We start from the raw sequence: 17,378 nt of genomic DNA, 5'->3' as shown, positions 1-17,378 counted from the left end.
CTGAGCTGTGCAATTACTATGAATGGATGTTTTTGCATGACATGCACATATTTAATCTGTGGATTATTCATCCTGGCAGGCCTTAATTAAGTATAATGTATAACTGATTGCTCAGCTTTAAAAAGAAGCAAAACTTCACGCTCTATAGGCATCATGAGAGATTAAAAAAATATCTCAAATTATTATTATACGACCGCCAATATTCACTTTCTCTTTCTTTTAATTATAGATGCACAGATAGAATAAGTTATCAGTCCCAATGGGAAATAGGTCTTGTAATCATAGGATCGAATATTAAAACACTTGATGAGTGCACAGTAGTAATCTGCACATTAACAGTCAGTAAAGATGACTTTAAAAATCTGACAATTTTACCACTTACCAATTCTCAGGACTTGCTGCGAACTGAGCCAAAACTCTGCCATAAAGTACAGCAGCGAAAATAACAGTCCCTTCCTTTTCGCCATGGTCCTCCCTCCAGAGTCGAGTTTAACATTGATATCAGTTTTTCTGCCCTCGGTAATTCATGCTGATAACTTGCCAGTCCTTGTATCCGTAACAAAAACAAACTGGCATCCGACCCACATCCTGCCCTCACACATTGTGATGAGGAAGAAAAACAACAAAAACAAAAACACAAGCTCCACTTATAGTCGCCAATTATCAAATAAACTCCAGTGTTCCCATTCTAAAATCCTTCCTGTGCAGCCTGTGGGGTTGGCTTCCCACATTCACTGTCCTGATATCATGTTTTTTTTCCCGGTGCACACTTGAATTGTTGGGTGCAACTGAGGAGGAGCACTGTGCACTGTACTCCTGCTGTCAAGTCCTCATGAATGGACAACAGCATTTCCAGTTACAAATTTCAAAATAAAAGACATTTTCAAGTTTATTTTATTTATACAGCACTTTAAAAAGCAAACAGTTTTTTGCACAGACACATACAGTATGTACACTCATACAAGCATAAAAACATATATGTATATAACAGATGTTGTGAAAATAAAGTAAGAAAGCTTTTTTTTTTTTCAATGAACGGGGTACAGCCAACATGCCATGGTGGGAGGCTCTGGGGGGTCTCATGGTGCTCTAAGGGCTGAGAAGTTCTGAAATATATATAAGGGTGAGACCATGGAGAGATTTATAGACAATTAGAAGGATTTGGCATTTTGGCAAATGTGGAAAATCAACATTTACAAGAAGAAATCTGCTGGAATTGATGCATTCATTAAATGTGTATTTAAGAAAGAGAAACAAAATACAAACTACCCAAACATGACAGGGCAGATTATCATGTTATATTTAATGTAATTTCTATTAAACATTTGTGTATATTTCTTAAAGGGCCTGTGTGTAGGATTTAGTGGCAACCAACTGAATACCCCTCCTCTCCCCCTCGTCTTCCAAGCATGTAGGAGAACCTACAGTGGCAGCAAAACTTGTGAAAAACACGAAAGGCCCTTTTGAGAGCCAGTGCTTAGTTTGTCCATTCTAGGCTGCTGTAGAAATATAGCGGTGCAACATGGCGGGCTCCGTGGAAGAGGACCTGCTCCCCATGAAAATATAAAGGGCTCATTCTAAGGTAACAAAAATAAAACAGTTCTTATTTTCAGGTGATTATACACTAATTAAAACATACTTATGAATATTATATTCAATTTCTGCCAAGTCTGTTCTGCTAGATGCCACTAAATTCTACACACTGCACCTTTAATTGTCATCATATGACATGACATCATATATTCAACCAAACATCTGTTGCCTATTATTCAATATCCCAGATTTTCAAGGTGTAGTCTTGTAAATAATCGTGGCTGTTTGCAGCTAATTAATCCACCATTTTAGTGGACAATTAATGCTTGTATTGTGAAAGCACGCTTTTCCTGTTTCCATTTTTACTTAAATTGTCTGTGGCTGACTTGACAGCTGAGAGTCCCTCCCGTGCAGGCGCTCAATTGAGGGCACAGCCAAGCCGCTGATCCGCAAACATGGATACGTCCTGAAGATTAACTTCAAATCTGGCAACATTCGACCTCGACAACGTCTTTGCTTTGGTACACCGAGGAATGATTAAATCTTTGCTCCAGTCCTGATGGAAACGCAAATCTAATCTTCAAACTGGTCGGTGACGCTCCCTTGAAGATTAACTACCTCAAACTGTTTATCTGACACAGTCTCATAGTAAAATAAAATGTGTCCACGTTACCTTAACCCACTTTTTACCTTGAAGCAAAGTGTTTCGGAATTTGAGGTTAAAAAGTCACCTTGTAACTCAATTGCACCAATCGGCAGCTGTTGATGCTATAAACAAGTGGGGTCCAGGGGTCCTTGAAGGAGTACCAGGGGGTCCCCAGTAAAAAGGGGAATAATTGATTTTCACTATAATTCCATCTGCAAACATCTAAAAGCAAAAACTTTATCAGATGGGGGAAACTGGGACAAAATCTTATCAGATGGGGGTCTGTGGTCAAATTTGTCAGTTTAGGGGTACTTGACGTGAAAAAGTTTTAAGCCACTTCTTTTTAAGCAAGAGAGAAGCATCAGGGGTGTTTCATGGGTGTCTTGGGATTTGTATAATCTCACTTTTATTTATTTCCCCAGAAATTAGCTAAATTAGAGACTCAGAATTATAATTATTTATAGATTTAAAACAACAATTATATCACACGGATGGTTTTTCCTGGGACAAAATCTTTTATCAAAAGGCTATGTGCAATTTGAAGTCTCTGCCAGAGATGATATAGTAAAAGGCGTAAAGATTATCTGCTGTAACTCACTGCAAAACAAAACTATTTAGCTGGGTAAACTATATCTCCCATGGCCATCGGAATATGGTCATCTTGATTTGGCATCAGAAACTCAATTTTAGTACAACTACAATTTTGTCAAAAAAAAACAATGTCACCTAATGTTATTTAAAGCCCATACGGATGAAGGATTCACTCACTCTCACCATTATTGTCCCTCACTATAATTTGTCTCAGTGGCCTGTAGTTTAAATGGGGTGCTTATGTTGTGAATTTATTTGCACAGTATGAAGTTTTTTCCAACTCAGCTACAACAAGCTACAAGCAACTAAGCTTCAGATAATGAAACGCAGTGGAAGGAAAGTATTATTTCTCTGACACTTACAAAGTGAGAAGGAAAGGTTGCAAGATCTGTCCCGAGTTTAAGACATTCATCATGTTCTTTGCTGTCATCTAGTGGTGAATAATGACAGTGTCTGGGATTGGTTTAGGCCACCATTGTGTTAGCATACGCAAGACTTTTGAACTGTCAGTATAAGCTTTTATCAAGCTATAATCATTACACATGTAGTACTTGTTGATAGAAAGCAGATTTATTTATTGAAAGCCAGCTCAGTAGCTCATCTATGTCTATGCCTCTGTGAAGGCCCTTCCATCTAGTTCTACTTTTTTTTACAGTAATATAGCATTTGATGATTTCAGTACCATTATCACACCAAGAATCTGATTTAAAACTACACCTAGATGATGGTGCTTCACCACATGGTGTGGTAGTAAGCTGTATTCATTAATTTTCTTCATTTGCTTAACCAAATATCTCAGATATTCATTCCTTTACTTGTTTATTTCCGTACTGCATCACATAGAGCCTGGTCTCTGAGAAGAAATTCTTTATGTAGCAGAATGCACAGAAACAGCCTCCCCAATCCTGTGTGTCTATGGAAACGTGCTGATACCCTTGGAAAATACCACACTAAACTCCACACAAACAGGTTTATCTTACTACTCATCAAAAACTAGTGAGTGAATTGCTGCATCCTACAAACTGAACTTGAAAACTTATAAGCCTTTGTAATTCATAATTTCCCTTTAATGACCAATAGTAATAGTAATATGAATATATTCTTAAAGTAAGTCATTTGTCACTGCTGAGCATTCTGTTTTTCTTTCACAGTTGCAAAGACATCTTGTTATACAATACATTTAAAAAAAAACCCAAGCACGTACAATGGTAACAACAAGAAATCCAAAAATATAATGAACAGATGGTTACAGAGATGCAAAAGACAAATCCTCAATGATAAATATCTCTTTTGGGAAAGTAAGCTCATGTTATGGTTTCATGGAAACAGCCCATCACCTGTATTTACACTAATAACAACAGCAGTTGTGCTCAACCTCATCACATAACAATGTTTTCTGCAATACAAATAATAAAAATTACATTAATAGTACAAAAAAGTTGAATATGCTATTAAATCTGAGCATCTGGATAATCCAATATTAATCAAAGATAACAAAGTTGACTTTCATCTTGCCGCTGATGTACAGCAGTTTAAATGCACTTATGATGATAGAGTATAAAAGCGCAGTGCTTTGTGTTTGTAAAGGTTAATCAGCTACAAAAAGCCCACACATTATTTTTCCTTATATGTATACACCAGCCCTGTTCCCACTGTGAGCCTGTGGTTCAAATCTTGATTCTTTATATCCTATGAAAACAGGAGTGTGTGGAACCGGATGAAAGCTGGACTGGTAGGACATAGTGGGATTGCCGGTATAAATTGATGAATGTGGTGTGGTGTTTTGGCCTTTGTAGAAGGAGTGTCCTGGCGTATACAGGCTTTCAACATGGTTAGAACTCCTCATAGAAGAACGATGAGCTACACTACCTTGATAAAACAATGATGCATTTTCAGGCAGACCCGGGTTATAGACAACGGGAGGGTTGATTAGTGCGCCATTAGTTGTCATTACTTGAGGGACGTTGTGCATCGGAGTTGCTATTTGTTGTCCAACAGAGCTGTTGTCCTGTGGAGAAGGCTGGTATGCATTCGACCTGAGGCTGGAAATACTCGAGATGGGATGATAGGTCATCAGAGTTGGCTTGCTTGGTGCTGGCTTGTAACCAAGAAAGTTGGCCGGGTAGTACATGTCAAGTGATCCTTTCTCTGAGGGCATACGGCGGCAGACAAACAACATGGCCGAGGCAAAAAGAAAGGCGCCAGTCACCCAGCCGATGTAGAGGGCCTCTCCCAGCTCCCTCCTCTGTGCATCGATCAGTAAAGGGTTGTAGAAGTCCCTGATGATAACGTGACCGGTCCATGATACAGGAATGAAGACACAGACACAGGCCATGAACTGCATACAACCTGCAACCATCAGGATTATGGTCTTAGCCCAATCATTACCCTGAATACAGGAAGTACATCGCATTCCTGCTAGAGCCACAAGGAGCCCAATTCCTGACAAGGCCAGAGAACAGCACATCAGACCCCTGGCTGCCTGTAGCTCTGGTGGCAGAAACAGCAGGGAGTCGTACACCTTACACTGCATCCTTATGTTGGCCTGTCTGTAGCAGTTCATCCATAAGCCCTCCCAGCGTGTTTCCATCACAATGATGTTCTCTCCGATGAAAGCTGTCACCTTCCACATGGGCATTCCTGTTGTAGCCGCCGCCCCGATCAGCCCGACCAGACCAACGCACATTGCGGCTATCTCCGAAATGCCTTGAACCATTGTGCAGTGTACAAGAGTCCAGCTGTGTCCAAATCCAAAATTAGGAAAGTTCACTCAACAAATTCTGATGCTTTAGTACATCTCAGAGAAAGAGACGTGCCGGAGACGTGCCTAAGGCAGTTAGGAGTTTGTGCTCATCTGACTGTGAGAGGCAGTTTATTATGGTAACAATGCTTTGTGGTCACCTGGTTGACTCAGAGTGATGGGGGTAAAAAACACCTCTGCATATTTTGTGTTTATGGTTCCTGTGGCTATATAGTGGTATATCTGTGTCATCAGCAGAAAACACCAACAAGACAATACCAGAAATGACTCACAACTTTTGAAAGTTTTTATCACTTGTTTTTATTCTCCATAATTATATGTGATAAAAATTCAAAAATATACAATATAGCACATAAGCTCCTGCAGTACTCCTGTTGTCCACTGGGGAGCAGAGATGACCTTCAAGGTAATGAAACAGTGAGGGAGCTCACATCACAGTCAAAATAGTTATCGATTGTTGAGTACCAGATATACTGTATATTTTGATATATCAGAAGTAACATATTCTATATTCATATAGCCCGAGGGCAGTTGAAAAGGCACAACACAGAAAAACAGATCCTTCATTTTGCTATAACCTTGAGCAACAAAAGTGAAACACAACATTGTTATTATCTCAACAAACATTTCTAGTATGAAACAGCAATGAAATTACTGTGTTTTTTTTTAACTAATAGAGACCCTAACACTGTGGATTTTCTGTTTTGTTTAGAAATGTAAATGCATCGTGTATTGAGAAGGGAGATTCTACAATTGTAATTTAAACTGCAGTTTGCTTTTGGACTGACTGAAAGTGAAATAATGTGACCCAATAGTTCAAGAGCTAATGTACTTGACTGAAGAGATAGTTTAGTGTGCTCTTTCATTGCTCAAACACATGGAACATGTATCCACGTGGAAATGAACTGCACAAGTTTTGGTCTAAAGCTCTCTGTATCTCCATTCACAGTGACTTGCAAATTCTGATCACGTGATCATGTTGTCAGGCTCCTGTAGCTTCACACAAACACCAAGCTGTCTGCTTAAGTTGCCTCTGACACAGTCCACACCTTTAACAAGCTATCTTAAACCAGCATCTCATGTTTACTCAGCCATTTGCTCAGCTCTGTTAGTTCCTAAGAGCTGCAGGGCATCATACCAAACTTCAACAGAGATTCACATTCGTTATCCGTTAATTTCTACTAGATACATAATGTTTTGAATTTTAGGTACATTAATAGAATTTTAGGAACGCTAATGTCCATGTAAGTCTCACACAGAGAATCAGTCACCTGGCTTTGTTTTCCCTTTGTGAAATGTGTATCTAATACTGGTAAAAACAAACAAACAAACAAAAAAACTGGTAAAACTAGTAAAAACAAAGTAGGTAAATATGATGAGTGTATGTATGAAGGGTGATATGTGCCTATGAGAGGTCATGTTTAGAAAGAGTCAGTGTGTTGAATTGTTTTGAACTTGGGTTGAAATATCTGTGAAATATAACTGCCTGTGTAACTACACAGCTCGGTCATTTGTAATAGTAATGGCATTTTAACCATAAACTCAAATACACGTTACACTACTCAGTGGTTAAGTTAGCATGAATATTTATATACAACATATGCATACATAGTTTCTGTGCTAATATTCAAATATACAAATGTTGTCAGTATAAAATAGTGATTATATTATAAAACACATATAGAAATCATGCATCAGCTCACAAAGGCAAGGTTATAATCAATTTTTAGATTTATATCATGATTCTGTAAACAGTGCTCTTTAATAACACATTAAGTACTCCTCAAATAGTATATTAAAAAAGAGTGATATCAGTATAAATTAGGTCTATATAAATTCATTGTAAATTTACTCATTGAAATGTGTTTTTTGTAACCTGAAATACATCTTTTGACATTTGAAATGTGTCATGGATTGCACAGCAAAGCAAACCTTGTGATAGTCATTACCTCAATCAGTTTAAGTGTTCAGAGATAAGCCACACCACTGCGTACAGACGGATATCTGGAGTGGTAGCTGTAGTTGGTTGATGGATGCCTTGATAGCACTGGCTGGGGCTGGGGCTGGGGCTGGGGTTGGGGAATGAGCACCAGCTGTTGGGGCTGTAGAGGTTGTGGAGGATAGGCCATGTAGTCAGAGTTCCTGGAGTACACATACCGTCGTGAATCTTTGTCGTCAGACTGCAGATTACAACAAACAAACATGCATCCCCCAGCAAACAAGAAAGCGGCGGCCACCCAGCCGATATAGAGGGCCTCTCCAAGCTCTCTACGCTGTGCATCAATCAGCAAGGGGTTGTAGAAGTCCCTGATGATGACGTGACCCGTCCAGGACACAGGGATAAGGACACAGATGCAAGACATTATGATCATGCTTCCTGCGATGATGAGGACCAGTCGCTTGGCTCGATCGTCGTTTTCAATACAGGATGTGCACTTCAGCCCCACCAAACTGATCAGCAGGCCGAGGCCACCCAGTGCCACAGCACTGCACATGAGCCCTCGTGCCGCCTGTAGGTCAGGGGACAGAGCCAGGAGAGAATCATACACCTTGCACTGCATCCTGATGTCGGCCTGCCTGAAGCAATTCATCCATAGACCCTCGTAGCGGGTCTCAAACACAATGATATTCTCCCCAATGAAGGCTGTGACTCGCCACATCGGCATCCCAGTGCTCGCTGCTGCCCCAATCAGCCCAATCAGGGTCAATATAAGACCCACTATCTCCAGTGCTGAGTTGGCCATCCTGTCCTCCTCTTATTCCTCCAAGCTTGTGCATACAAAAATGAATGGACACAGTGCAAACCTACTAGGAAGCAGTAGATTCCCTCTATGAAAGGGCTTTGCATCCCAGTGGAAGGGGAGGAGCAGGTTGATGTTCACCTGTGCTACCTCCTCCCAGTGGATAGGACACCAGAATGGGAGGGGTGGGAATTGTGACCTGTTGCTAGGAAACAGAATCCCCCAGGCCTGTTTTTTTCTTTGTACACATATTCCAGGAGCTGCTTCTGGCTTCTACCTTGTTTATTCAGAAGTCTCAATTTACATTCATGCTTTACAAGGAACCTTTTTTTTAAAGGGATTTTATTAACAAGGAGTTAGTTGTAATCATTTACCAATTTGTTACTGATGGTGTATCTCAAAAAGGCTTAATATATTACCAGTTTAAACCACAGAAATTATTGACATAAGTAGAAACATAGACATTAACCAGGTCTTTGTCCTATTTGAACTTAAAATCATTCAACTCTGTGGAGTACCATATGTTGCAGGGAATGACTAAAAATGATAAATTATAATTAAATATAACTCTAATGTAGAGTATTTAGAAATTTTTATACATCATTGTCCGTATTCTGTGTGTGTATGCGTGCAAGCATGCATGCGTGTGTGTGTGTGTGTGTGAATTTGTCATGAGATGGAAGTAATACTTGTGTACCTATGTGTCACTGTCAGTGTTGGGTTACTTGTCTGGTTGCAACACTGGCTCAGTTGAAATGAAATCTCTTGGCAGTTTTGCGTTGTGAGTGGACCCGTGTGAACAGTCTGGTTTTACCAGTTTAGGCACACTGCCACTGAAAACAATGGAGATAACACAACAACTCCCCATTTGCATACCATTGAGTGTAACAGGCAGTTTCAGTGGGAACTTTTTAATCCCAGACAAACTCAAGATCTTCTGGCAGGGAATAAGTTACTGGCCTTCATGTAAGCAATAATACAGCCTCATTTATTGATCAGTTTAGTCTAATCTTGATTGGACAACAGAAAAAATAGAAAAATCTTGTTTTTTTCAAATTTATCCCTTTTATTAAATCATATCATATTCATATCATATTGATCCCATATGCACACAAGGACTGTGAAAAGTAAGTATATACATGTACAACAAAAACAACAGTGAACAATCATGTGGAGGTATATTATCTGAAAAAGGCCTAGTGCATAATTTGTTCTCAAAGAGCATTTTAACAGAGGCTGTGAAGACAATTCAAACAAATCTGCCGTTAAAAGTTGTATTATTACACATTCATTATACTTTGCCTGAATTATTTACTGTGGTATATGGAAGCAGATTCAAATAAACAAAGCATAGACACTCAATTCAACAGTTCATAATTATCAAAACACAATCAGTTCCACAATGGATTACAGTCTCTGCAATACACTTGGTCCACTTTGAGAAAGTCATGAAAGATTTGGCCATTTCCAGTGACAGCCTCTGGTCATATTGGTCAATTGAAAAAAAAAAGGTCTCTGTGTTTGATTTTCCTCACTAGTACTGAGTTGGTGTGTATGCTACAGATCCTGGTGGAGGTACAGAGTAGGGAGGCTGGTAGGAGTATGCCGGCTGGTAGGTGTACGGTTGGTATGTATATGCAGGTTGGTAGAGATTTCCCCCGGGGTTGTATACAATCCTCTCATCTGGATCCTGGGTGCGAGGAGCGTGACGGCATAGCAGGATCACTCCGGCAGTGAAAAGGAAAGCTGAGGTCACCCAGCCGATGTAAAGAGCCTCCCCGAGCTCCCTTCGCTGGGCATCAATCAGCAAGGGGTTGTAGAAATCCCTGATGATGACATGGCCAGTCCAGGACACAGGGATTAGAGTAGTGACACAGGCCATGAGAAACAGACAGCCTCCAGCCACAAGAACAATATGCTTTGTGCGAGCCCGATGGTCCACCACTTTGGTACACTTCATCCCCACTGCTGCAACGATGAGGGCAAAGGTGGTCAGGGCTACAGAGCTGCACATCAGACCCCTGGCAGCCTGGAGGTCTGGAGGCAGAAACAGCAGGGAATCGTACACCTTACACTGCATCCTGATGTTGGCTTGTCTGTAGCAGTTCATCCACAAACCCTCCCAGCGGGTCTCCATGACAATGATGTTCTCCTCAATGAAGGCTGTTACTTTCCACATCGGCAGGCCTGTCACAGCTGCCACTCCGATTAGTCCGATGAAACCGATGACGAGGGCCACTACCTCACAACAGATAGCTTCCCGACGCTCCTTTTTCTCAATTCTCTTTTTTTCCTCATAGACAGAGTCTGGATAATCTGCATAGGTCTTCGCCAGCTTCTCATCATAGCCATAGCCAGAACCTACATAAGATTGAGGTGGCTTGCTGTAGCCACTGTAAGCAGTGTAAGAGGCCATTGCGGCTATCACACAGAGAGCCAAAGGTAGACCTCCGGCTGCACTCTCACCGCTCAAGAAACAAATCTAAGGAGAACAACAAGTCAAAGAACTTATAGTTACACCCACAAAAAAATGCTAACGATGCAATGCAACCTTACTGGTTGAGCTGCTTCACAGCCATCAGATAAATGGGGACACGCCAAAGAGTTGCTTTTTTTAAATGCAAATACAACTGCCACTTTAACAATTGGCCATTTGGTCTTGTGATTAAGAATATTTAATCACAGATGATCAAAGTATGTTCTCCTCTCTTAAAGTTTAAAGCAGTAACCATTCAGTTTCTGGGGCACTCCATATATTTCAACATTTTCAATACTACATGGAACAATGTTTTCTTGTAAACTAAAGAAAATTATTTAGACAGTAAACATGATTGCCAAAAGCTATTACAACATAATGATAAACATGAAAAATACATAAAGATCATTGCTTTGGTAGGAAATTAGAGGTTAAAATGACACAATTAAATGTGTGGCCCTTCTTATCCCTGAGAAGAATTGGCATAATATCAAAACAATTAGTTTTTGATATACAGTATGAGAAACAAAAAAACTACATAAAGTCTTCCTTTTTATGTAGATGGTGACTGTGTGTGGGTTACAAATCTATTGTCTCTCTCAAAACAAAAGCTGGTTATGTCAAACTGTCTCCTGCTTTATCTGTAAACTGAGCTGATAAAAAGGTGTGGAGTACAGAAACTTGAGTAGGGTTGATTTCATTGTAACTCAGTACTTTCAGTTCATTCAGTCCCCACGTTGCCACTGTCACACTTATGCTGCATTTTGTCTTTTGTGCAAGACAAAAAACAAAACACTTGAATTAATAGAACGGAGGCATATCTGGAGTGTTAGCTGTGGTTTGTTAAAGTTTGCTCTTGTGGGAAGCTAGGTATAAATATACAAATCACTCTCTAGTAAAAATGTGATTGTACACAACTGTAGAATCAAAAGTGACCAAAAGTCACTCTCTAGCCTCCAACTAGTTCAGAATGCAGCAGCTCAGCGTCTTACTGGTTTTAACAGACGGCATCACATCACCCCAATCCTGGCTTCTGTCCATTGGCTCCCTGTTTGATTTTACTGATCACTTTTAAAGCACGTCTGGCCCCATAACAGAAATGTTGACCCAATATGAGCCAGTTTGCAGCCTTAGATCTTGAGGTGGGTCCCTTCCAAAGTCGAGGCTTAAATCTAAAGGTGACCGTGCTTTTGCTGTCAGGGCCCTTTGGCTTTGGAATGACCTGCCTGAGGAGATAAGGCTCACAGAATCAGTGACTTCTTTTAAATCACTTCTTAAAACCCATTTTATAGACTTGGTTTTATGTGATGTTGTCTTTTCATTGCTTTTACTCTTTTTATTTGTATTGTATTTATTTATATTTACTCTTATATACTTATATTCTACTACTTATATACTTCTTTTACTGTCTTTATCTTTCATCATCCTTCTGTCTTCTGTTTGCTGTGTTTCCTCATCTTTTGTCTTCTTGTTTTAACTTTATCTGAACTTAACCTCAACTTTGTCTTGCTTGTGTTTGGCCTTCCCATTTGGCTTTCTGTTGTTACATTGCCTTATTTTGCTTTGTCTGTCAAAGCATTTTGTAAACTGTTTTTAAGGTGCTATATCAATAAAGTTATTATTATTATTTAATAATCTGTCGTTAAGTAGGTTGATATGACTCCTTGGCCAAAGACAATTGAGTAGTTAAAAGTGACAGTTGACAGTTGAGAAACTCATTTACACAATAAACAATAAAAACGACACAACAGTATAGAATTACAAAAGTGATTTTATCTTCAACAGCACTGGTTAAATTAACAGCAGAAAAGCATATCAAGGTATGACTAGTTCTATATGTACAAGCAAATATTACCCATATATTTTGTTGCAAATATGAAGGATTGGGGCAGAAAAACACCACAAACAGCAGAGATTAGAACAATGTATTGTGCAACAGGAACACTAAGTATAAGCCAACAGTCACAGTGATGAAAATGTGTATATTTGTGGGAATTTGGACACTTTTTTACATCATCTTGTGACCTTCCCCAGTTTGCACATCGCAGGCAGTACAGTACAGTGTAGCACAGCTGTTTAAACATATTCTTGATGCTTATGAAGACTGGATGGGGACTTCTTCAGGTACACACTGTCCGCTCTCGATACATCCCTTGCTACCATAACATGCATGTCAGCGTAGGGCTCTTCCTCCTTCGATCTCCGTTGGCTGTAGCTGAACAGAAAGATGATACCAGTGATCAGCAAAATAGCAGAAGTGGTCCAGCCAACGAAGAGGGCCTCCCCTAGTTCTCGCTTCTCAGAATCCAGCACATTTGGGTTATAGAAATTTCTGATAACAGTATGGCCCACCCAGCTGACAGGGATGAGTGTGGTCAAAAAGGAAAGCAGATACAAACACCCCCCTAAGGCTAGGGTGATGTTCTTGCTCTTCATATTGTCATTACAACAGATGCTCTTCTTGGTCCCGCATCCTGTGATTAACAAGGAGAAGACAACCAGGACTATGGAGACACACATAAGCCCCCTGGCTGCCTGCAGCTCCGCAGGAAGCTCTAGCAGTGAGTCATAGACCTTGCATTGCATCTTAATGTCGGCTTGTCTGTAGCAGTTCATCCACAAGCCCTCCCAGAGTTCCTCCATGACGATAATATTAGCGCCAATGAAGGCAGAGACCCTCCACATGGGCAGGGCAGTGGCGGCTATGGTCCCAGCCAGGCCAATGATGCCTAGGACCATGGCGAGGATCTCCAATTTTGCTCTCATGGCTCAGAGGGGAAAGGTAGCCTTGTCTCTTGTCTGTCGTCTAATGGAAAGACTCCTCAACCAGCCTGCTTCATAGAGTAAATCTGTGATAATATCATATGCCTGCAATGTCATCCTACTGGTTACCACGAAAAAATCTTGTTTCTCTTTCGTTGTTCTCTCTGAAAAACAAATAGGTCATAAACATCTGTCAGTACTAACATCTGTCATGCATGACAAATGCAGGTGAAAAGAACGTGACTGTGTTGCCACTGGAAAATATGCAAGTTTAGGTATGATGACTTTCGATTTGACATGGTAGGTTATACTCCTTGGGTTCATAAAACCTCTTACTGATGGATATGAAGAGGATGAAGAGGTCATAAGTCATAAAGTTTTATTTTGTCATAAGTTGACATTTCAGAGGTAAAGGTTTTCACCGTCCATTACTGTATAATGCCATACTGTAGTACATTAGAGATAAAGTGCATTGCAAAGAAAACCTGTCTTGAAGTAAATGACATTAAGTCAGACTATTCAAAGCTGAGGATATAAAAATATAAGAATATGAGACAAATCATGTTTTTTTCTTTTTTTTTCAAAATTAGTCAGCAACACCTACTGAATGCAATGGCAATGTCCCAGTAACAACAGAATGTGTGGTTAAAGGGCAACACACACACACATACACACATTTTCTATATGAAACCACACACGGGCAGTATCTTGGTGCATGTTTATAGCTGTTCTGAACAGCCACTCTCAAATCAGGGGTGAAACGCTTGACTCCCAATCTCATTTAAATATGGATAACCAACACACATTGTCAGATACTCTCCTGGAAGGTTTGTATTGTACCTGCCTGTACACGTGAAAAGTGATCTGTGTATGCTATGGGTGTCAACTGAAACAACGAGATGCAGTGTGTGTTGCACTTAAATCAGCTTTCATTCAAAGTGTAAAAAAAGTTTTTTTTTAGAGGGGAGTTTGTGATAGATCTGTATACTGCTACATGACTTCAGTGTGAGGCTCATTAACTCTCCTCATTAAGGATGGAGAATTGACATAATGTTCCTCATTTAATTAAATCCACTCATTAAAGAGACAAGTAAAAATCAATCATCAGTCAGTCTGCTCACAGAGTTTTTCTTTTAACTGACTTGTCTGTTGAAACTTTCAAATGATCAGTGTACAGACACTTATACTGCCAGTGAAAATGACAACTTTAACTTGCTTTAACTAAGACTTAAAAATTCTTTCAACCTGACCAGGTAAGGGATGTGATTGTAGATAAAGAGGAAATGTTTCAGGGGATTTTACAGTTCATAATAGACACTCCTTTATTCAGACTCATTTGGCTGTCCTGTTTCTGAGAAATAGGAGAGACAGAAAAGTAAAGAGAGAGAGAGATGGCAGGAGAGGTCATGAAACAGGAACAGAAACTGGGAAGCCTGTTGAACAGGTTTGCTGAGTGATACAATCGTCCCATGCCTAACTTTAAATGTAAACAGATGTGCTCATGCTGAGAAACCTCTAGCTGTGAACTCAAAAACATCAACCCGGTGTTGCGAAGTAGAAAGCTGATGTTATTTTAGTCTTGGATTTTGATGTGGGATGGAATTGATTAAAGGTATAATGTGATTAGATTACATTGAAAGTAACTGAATACTCAATAATGTGCGAGTTGGAGCTGGTGCAGTGGCAAGTCCAGCAGACTTTGTGTGCCACCTGCTGTATCTTAACATGACTACACATTCCTGGTCTACAATAAGATTTATAAAACATTTTGCAAATATTTTAAAAGAAATGTATGGCATGTTTTTCTCATTTCCTTCTCCTGTCTTGCTGGCTATGACTTTTAATCTCGGTGTTCATGTTTAGTTTTAAGGTTTTATTCCGACAAGTGGAAAGAGTATCCCTTAAATCCAGCCTGTGCCATTTTATCTTGGGTAGGACATGTATTGTTAACTGAGTCTGAAGACATTTGCTCCTGCAAAGCAAGGGGACTGATAGAGCAACCCTGGCCCATCTCAACACTCTGTCATTCAATACTGGATCCTATTGCCTCAGCATGATGGAGTCTGAAGTGATCTTTCACCCTTTATCTAAGAAGCACAAAGTCTTTTGTGGTGTGTGAGGTGATTGACAAGAGTGAGAGGGAGGCTGGTAAATGGGGATGAGCCTGGGTGACAGAGTGTCTGCAGAGCTCAGAGACATAAAAGAGGAGATAGGGCTGTGAGAACCATAGATTATAGTGTCTTGGGCAGGGATACTCCTCTAAGTGTTCATTAGTGGGTTATTCACTGTATTCATAGTTGAAAATGTCATTGATATTATTCCTCAAGAGGCTTGATATGACTACTTCAACAAGTACAATTTGTGGCTCTTACCTTCATATTCTGGGGATAGTTTTGTTCAAAATGGTCATGTTTGGTGTCATAGCAGCGTTTTACATTACATTACATTACTTCAAATGAATATGTATTCATCAGTCTACTAAACTGTACATGCACAGTTTCAACTGTCACCTTTCTTTTCTTTCTTTTTATTTGATAAAGCCATTTTATTTTATCCACTGGAGCTCCTAAATCTGTCAACAACCTTGCTACTTGCCTAAAAATTTCTGGTGAAATCAGTCTTTACCATAGCATGAAGTTGAAAATTCAACAATAACTGAAAGAATAAGGAAGACAAGTGTCCACAACTCAACATAGACCCTTGGCACCAGAGGAGAGACCATATGATCACCTACATGAAATAAAAAGGGTTTACCCTATTTACATTTACTGTTACAGGACAGCATACATTTTCAGACATTTTTCATTAGTAATGTTCGCATGCTGTAGTTAGAGGACTGGCTCACCTGTTTAACTTGTTATGGATTTTACTACATATAGAAGTAATTATAGCATATAGTAGAGTAAAACAAACATTCAGGTCTTCTAAATTGTACAAGTGATGAGAAAGTGAGAGGGAAGTTTTATTCTCTTTTTTTCTTGGTCCTTTTCTTATATACCTGCTTTTTTGGGGTTTTTTTGTTTTTTTTGTCAGAATGTAGTTCAATTGCTGAGCCCTGTGGGAACATGGTATCCCCCTTCCTGGTCAACGGCTCAATTGTTTGAATGTCCAGTACCATTCAAATAACAGCAGGGATGGAGAAAATAAAAGAAGCACTTTAAAACACAATAGTCCTCCAGTGAGTATCAGTTTGGTGAAGCTTGTTGAAATTTACAGGTACCATGATTCAAGTTGATGACCATTTTTAGGCCATAGTTTGTAGTGTTGTAGTTAAATGTCTTTCAGCCAGTGCTGGTCCGGATCTACTGAATACTGTTCATCTTTGCTAATGTAGTTTTCCTGTGATTAAATGATTTTTGACACTGTTCCCCTTGTCACATTATTCGGCTGTGTTCATGACCAATGCACCAACAGTTCAGACCTCAAAAATCATGATGACATTTGCAAGACAAATAGAGCCTTGACAAAAGAGGAAATCACAAGGCGACTCTCACCAACATTCACTCAAAGATACTTGTACAACAGTTGCTTAACACACAAAGAATCCCTGAGAAATGACCATTGAGTGGAATCAACAAAAACAGTCAATTCTCTCATCTAATCAGTCCATTTTTACCAACGGACTGATTAGATGAGATACTAAAAATTGCCTACTCCTAATTTTCCTATTCAGCCCAATGTGTTTTCTTTAATCTTCATAGCAGACATCATTAGCTCTCCGGTTTCTGAAGATGCCTGAGTACGACTTCTTTATTGAGTTTTTTTTCAAATGAGAGGACTGGTTCTAAGTGAAAACTACATGTTGATTGCAGCCATCCTCTCGCTGATGATAGAGGTTTTAGCTCCTTCACAATCATTTAGACACTA

General features: G+C 39.7%; 5 protein-coding genes across 7 annotated transcripts in view; all 5 read right to left on the bottom strand.

Annotated features, from left to right (window-relative positions):
* The window catches only part of LOC137186349 (glutamate receptor ionotropic, kainate 1), a 30,711-nt gene extending 29,920 nt beyond the window's left edge, over window positions 1–791 (bottom strand). For all 3 annotated transcript variants that reach the window (XM_067595213.1, XM_067595214.1, XM_067595215.1), the window contains exon 1: window positions 383–791. In XM_067595213.1, the coding sequence (XP_067451314.1) occupies window positions 383–467 (85 nt within the window). In that variant the 5' untranslated portion in view covers window positions 468–791. The remainder of the gene's footprint in view (window positions 1–382) is intronic.
* Window positions 792–3,372: 2,581 nt separating this feature from the next.
* Window positions 3,373–5,572, bottom strand: LOC137186783 (claudin-8-like). Its single transcript, XM_067595831.1, has one exon. It carries the CDS (start codon window positions 5,484–5,486, stop codon window positions 4,395–4,397), a length of 1,092 nt encoding a protein of 363 aa, XP_067451932.1. The 5' UTR covers window positions 5,487–5,572; the 3' UTR covers window positions 3,373–4,394.
* A 258-nt stretch (window positions 5,573–5,830) lies between these two features.
* Window positions 5,831–8,373, bottom strand: cldn8.1 (claudin 8.1). Its single transcript, XM_067595212.1, has one exon. The coding sequence runs from the start codon at window positions 8,273–8,275 to the stop codon at window positions 7,499–7,501; it is 777 nt and encodes a 258-aa protein (XP_067451313.1). The 5' UTR covers window positions 8,276–8,373; the 3' UTR covers window positions 5,831–7,498.
* Window positions 8,374–9,288: 915 nt separating this feature from the next.
* On the bottom strand, window positions 9,289–10,756 carry cldn8.2 (claudin 8.2). Its single transcript, XM_067595830.1, has one exon. It carries the CDS (start codon window positions 10,686–10,688, stop codon window positions 9,807–9,809), a length of 882 nt encoding a protein of 293 aa, XP_067451931.1. The 5' UTR covers window positions 10,689–10,756; the 3' UTR covers window positions 9,289–9,806.
* Window positions 10,757–12,539: 1,783 nt separating this feature from the next.
* LOC137186347 (claudin-17-like) lies at window positions 12,540–14,643 on the bottom strand. The gene has a single exon (XM_067595210.1). It carries the CDS (start codon window positions 13,512–13,514, stop codon window positions 12,825–12,827), a length of 690 nt encoding a protein of 229 aa, XP_067451311.1. The 5' UTR covers window positions 13,515–14,643; the 3' UTR covers window positions 12,540–12,824.
* Between the last annotated feature and the right edge of the window lie 2,735 nt (window positions 14,644–17,378).

The sequence above is a fragment of the Thunnus thynnus genome, chromosome 7, assembly GCF_963924715.1.
Source record: "Thunnus thynnus chromosome 7, fThuThy2.1, whole genome shotgun sequence".
In the NCBI taxonomy this organism is placed as follows: Eukaryota; Metazoa; Chordata; class Actinopteri; order Scombriformes; family Scombridae; genus Thunnus; species Thunnus thynnus.
Note: the sequence above shows the minus strand (reverse complement) of the source record. Positions and strands in the feature narration are given on the sequence as shown.

Bases quoted from the DNA above. Each gene is read 5' to 3' on its own strand.
- LOC137186783 (XM_067595831.1), bottom strand. From the start codon at position 5,486: ATGGTTCAAGGCATTTCGGAGATAGCCGCAATGTGCGTTGGTCTGGTC.
- cldn8.1 (XM_067595212.1), bottom strand. From the start codon at position 8,275: ATGGCCAACTCAGCACTGGAGATAGTGGGTCTTATATTGACCCTGATT.
- cldn8.2 (XM_067595830.1), bottom strand. From the start codon at position 10,688: ATGGCCTCTTACACTGCTTACAGTGGCTACAGCAAGCCACCTCAATCT.
- LOC137186347 (XM_067595210.1), bottom strand. From the start codon at position 13,514: ATGAGAGCAAAATTGGAGATCCTCGCCATGGTCCTAGGCATCATTGGC.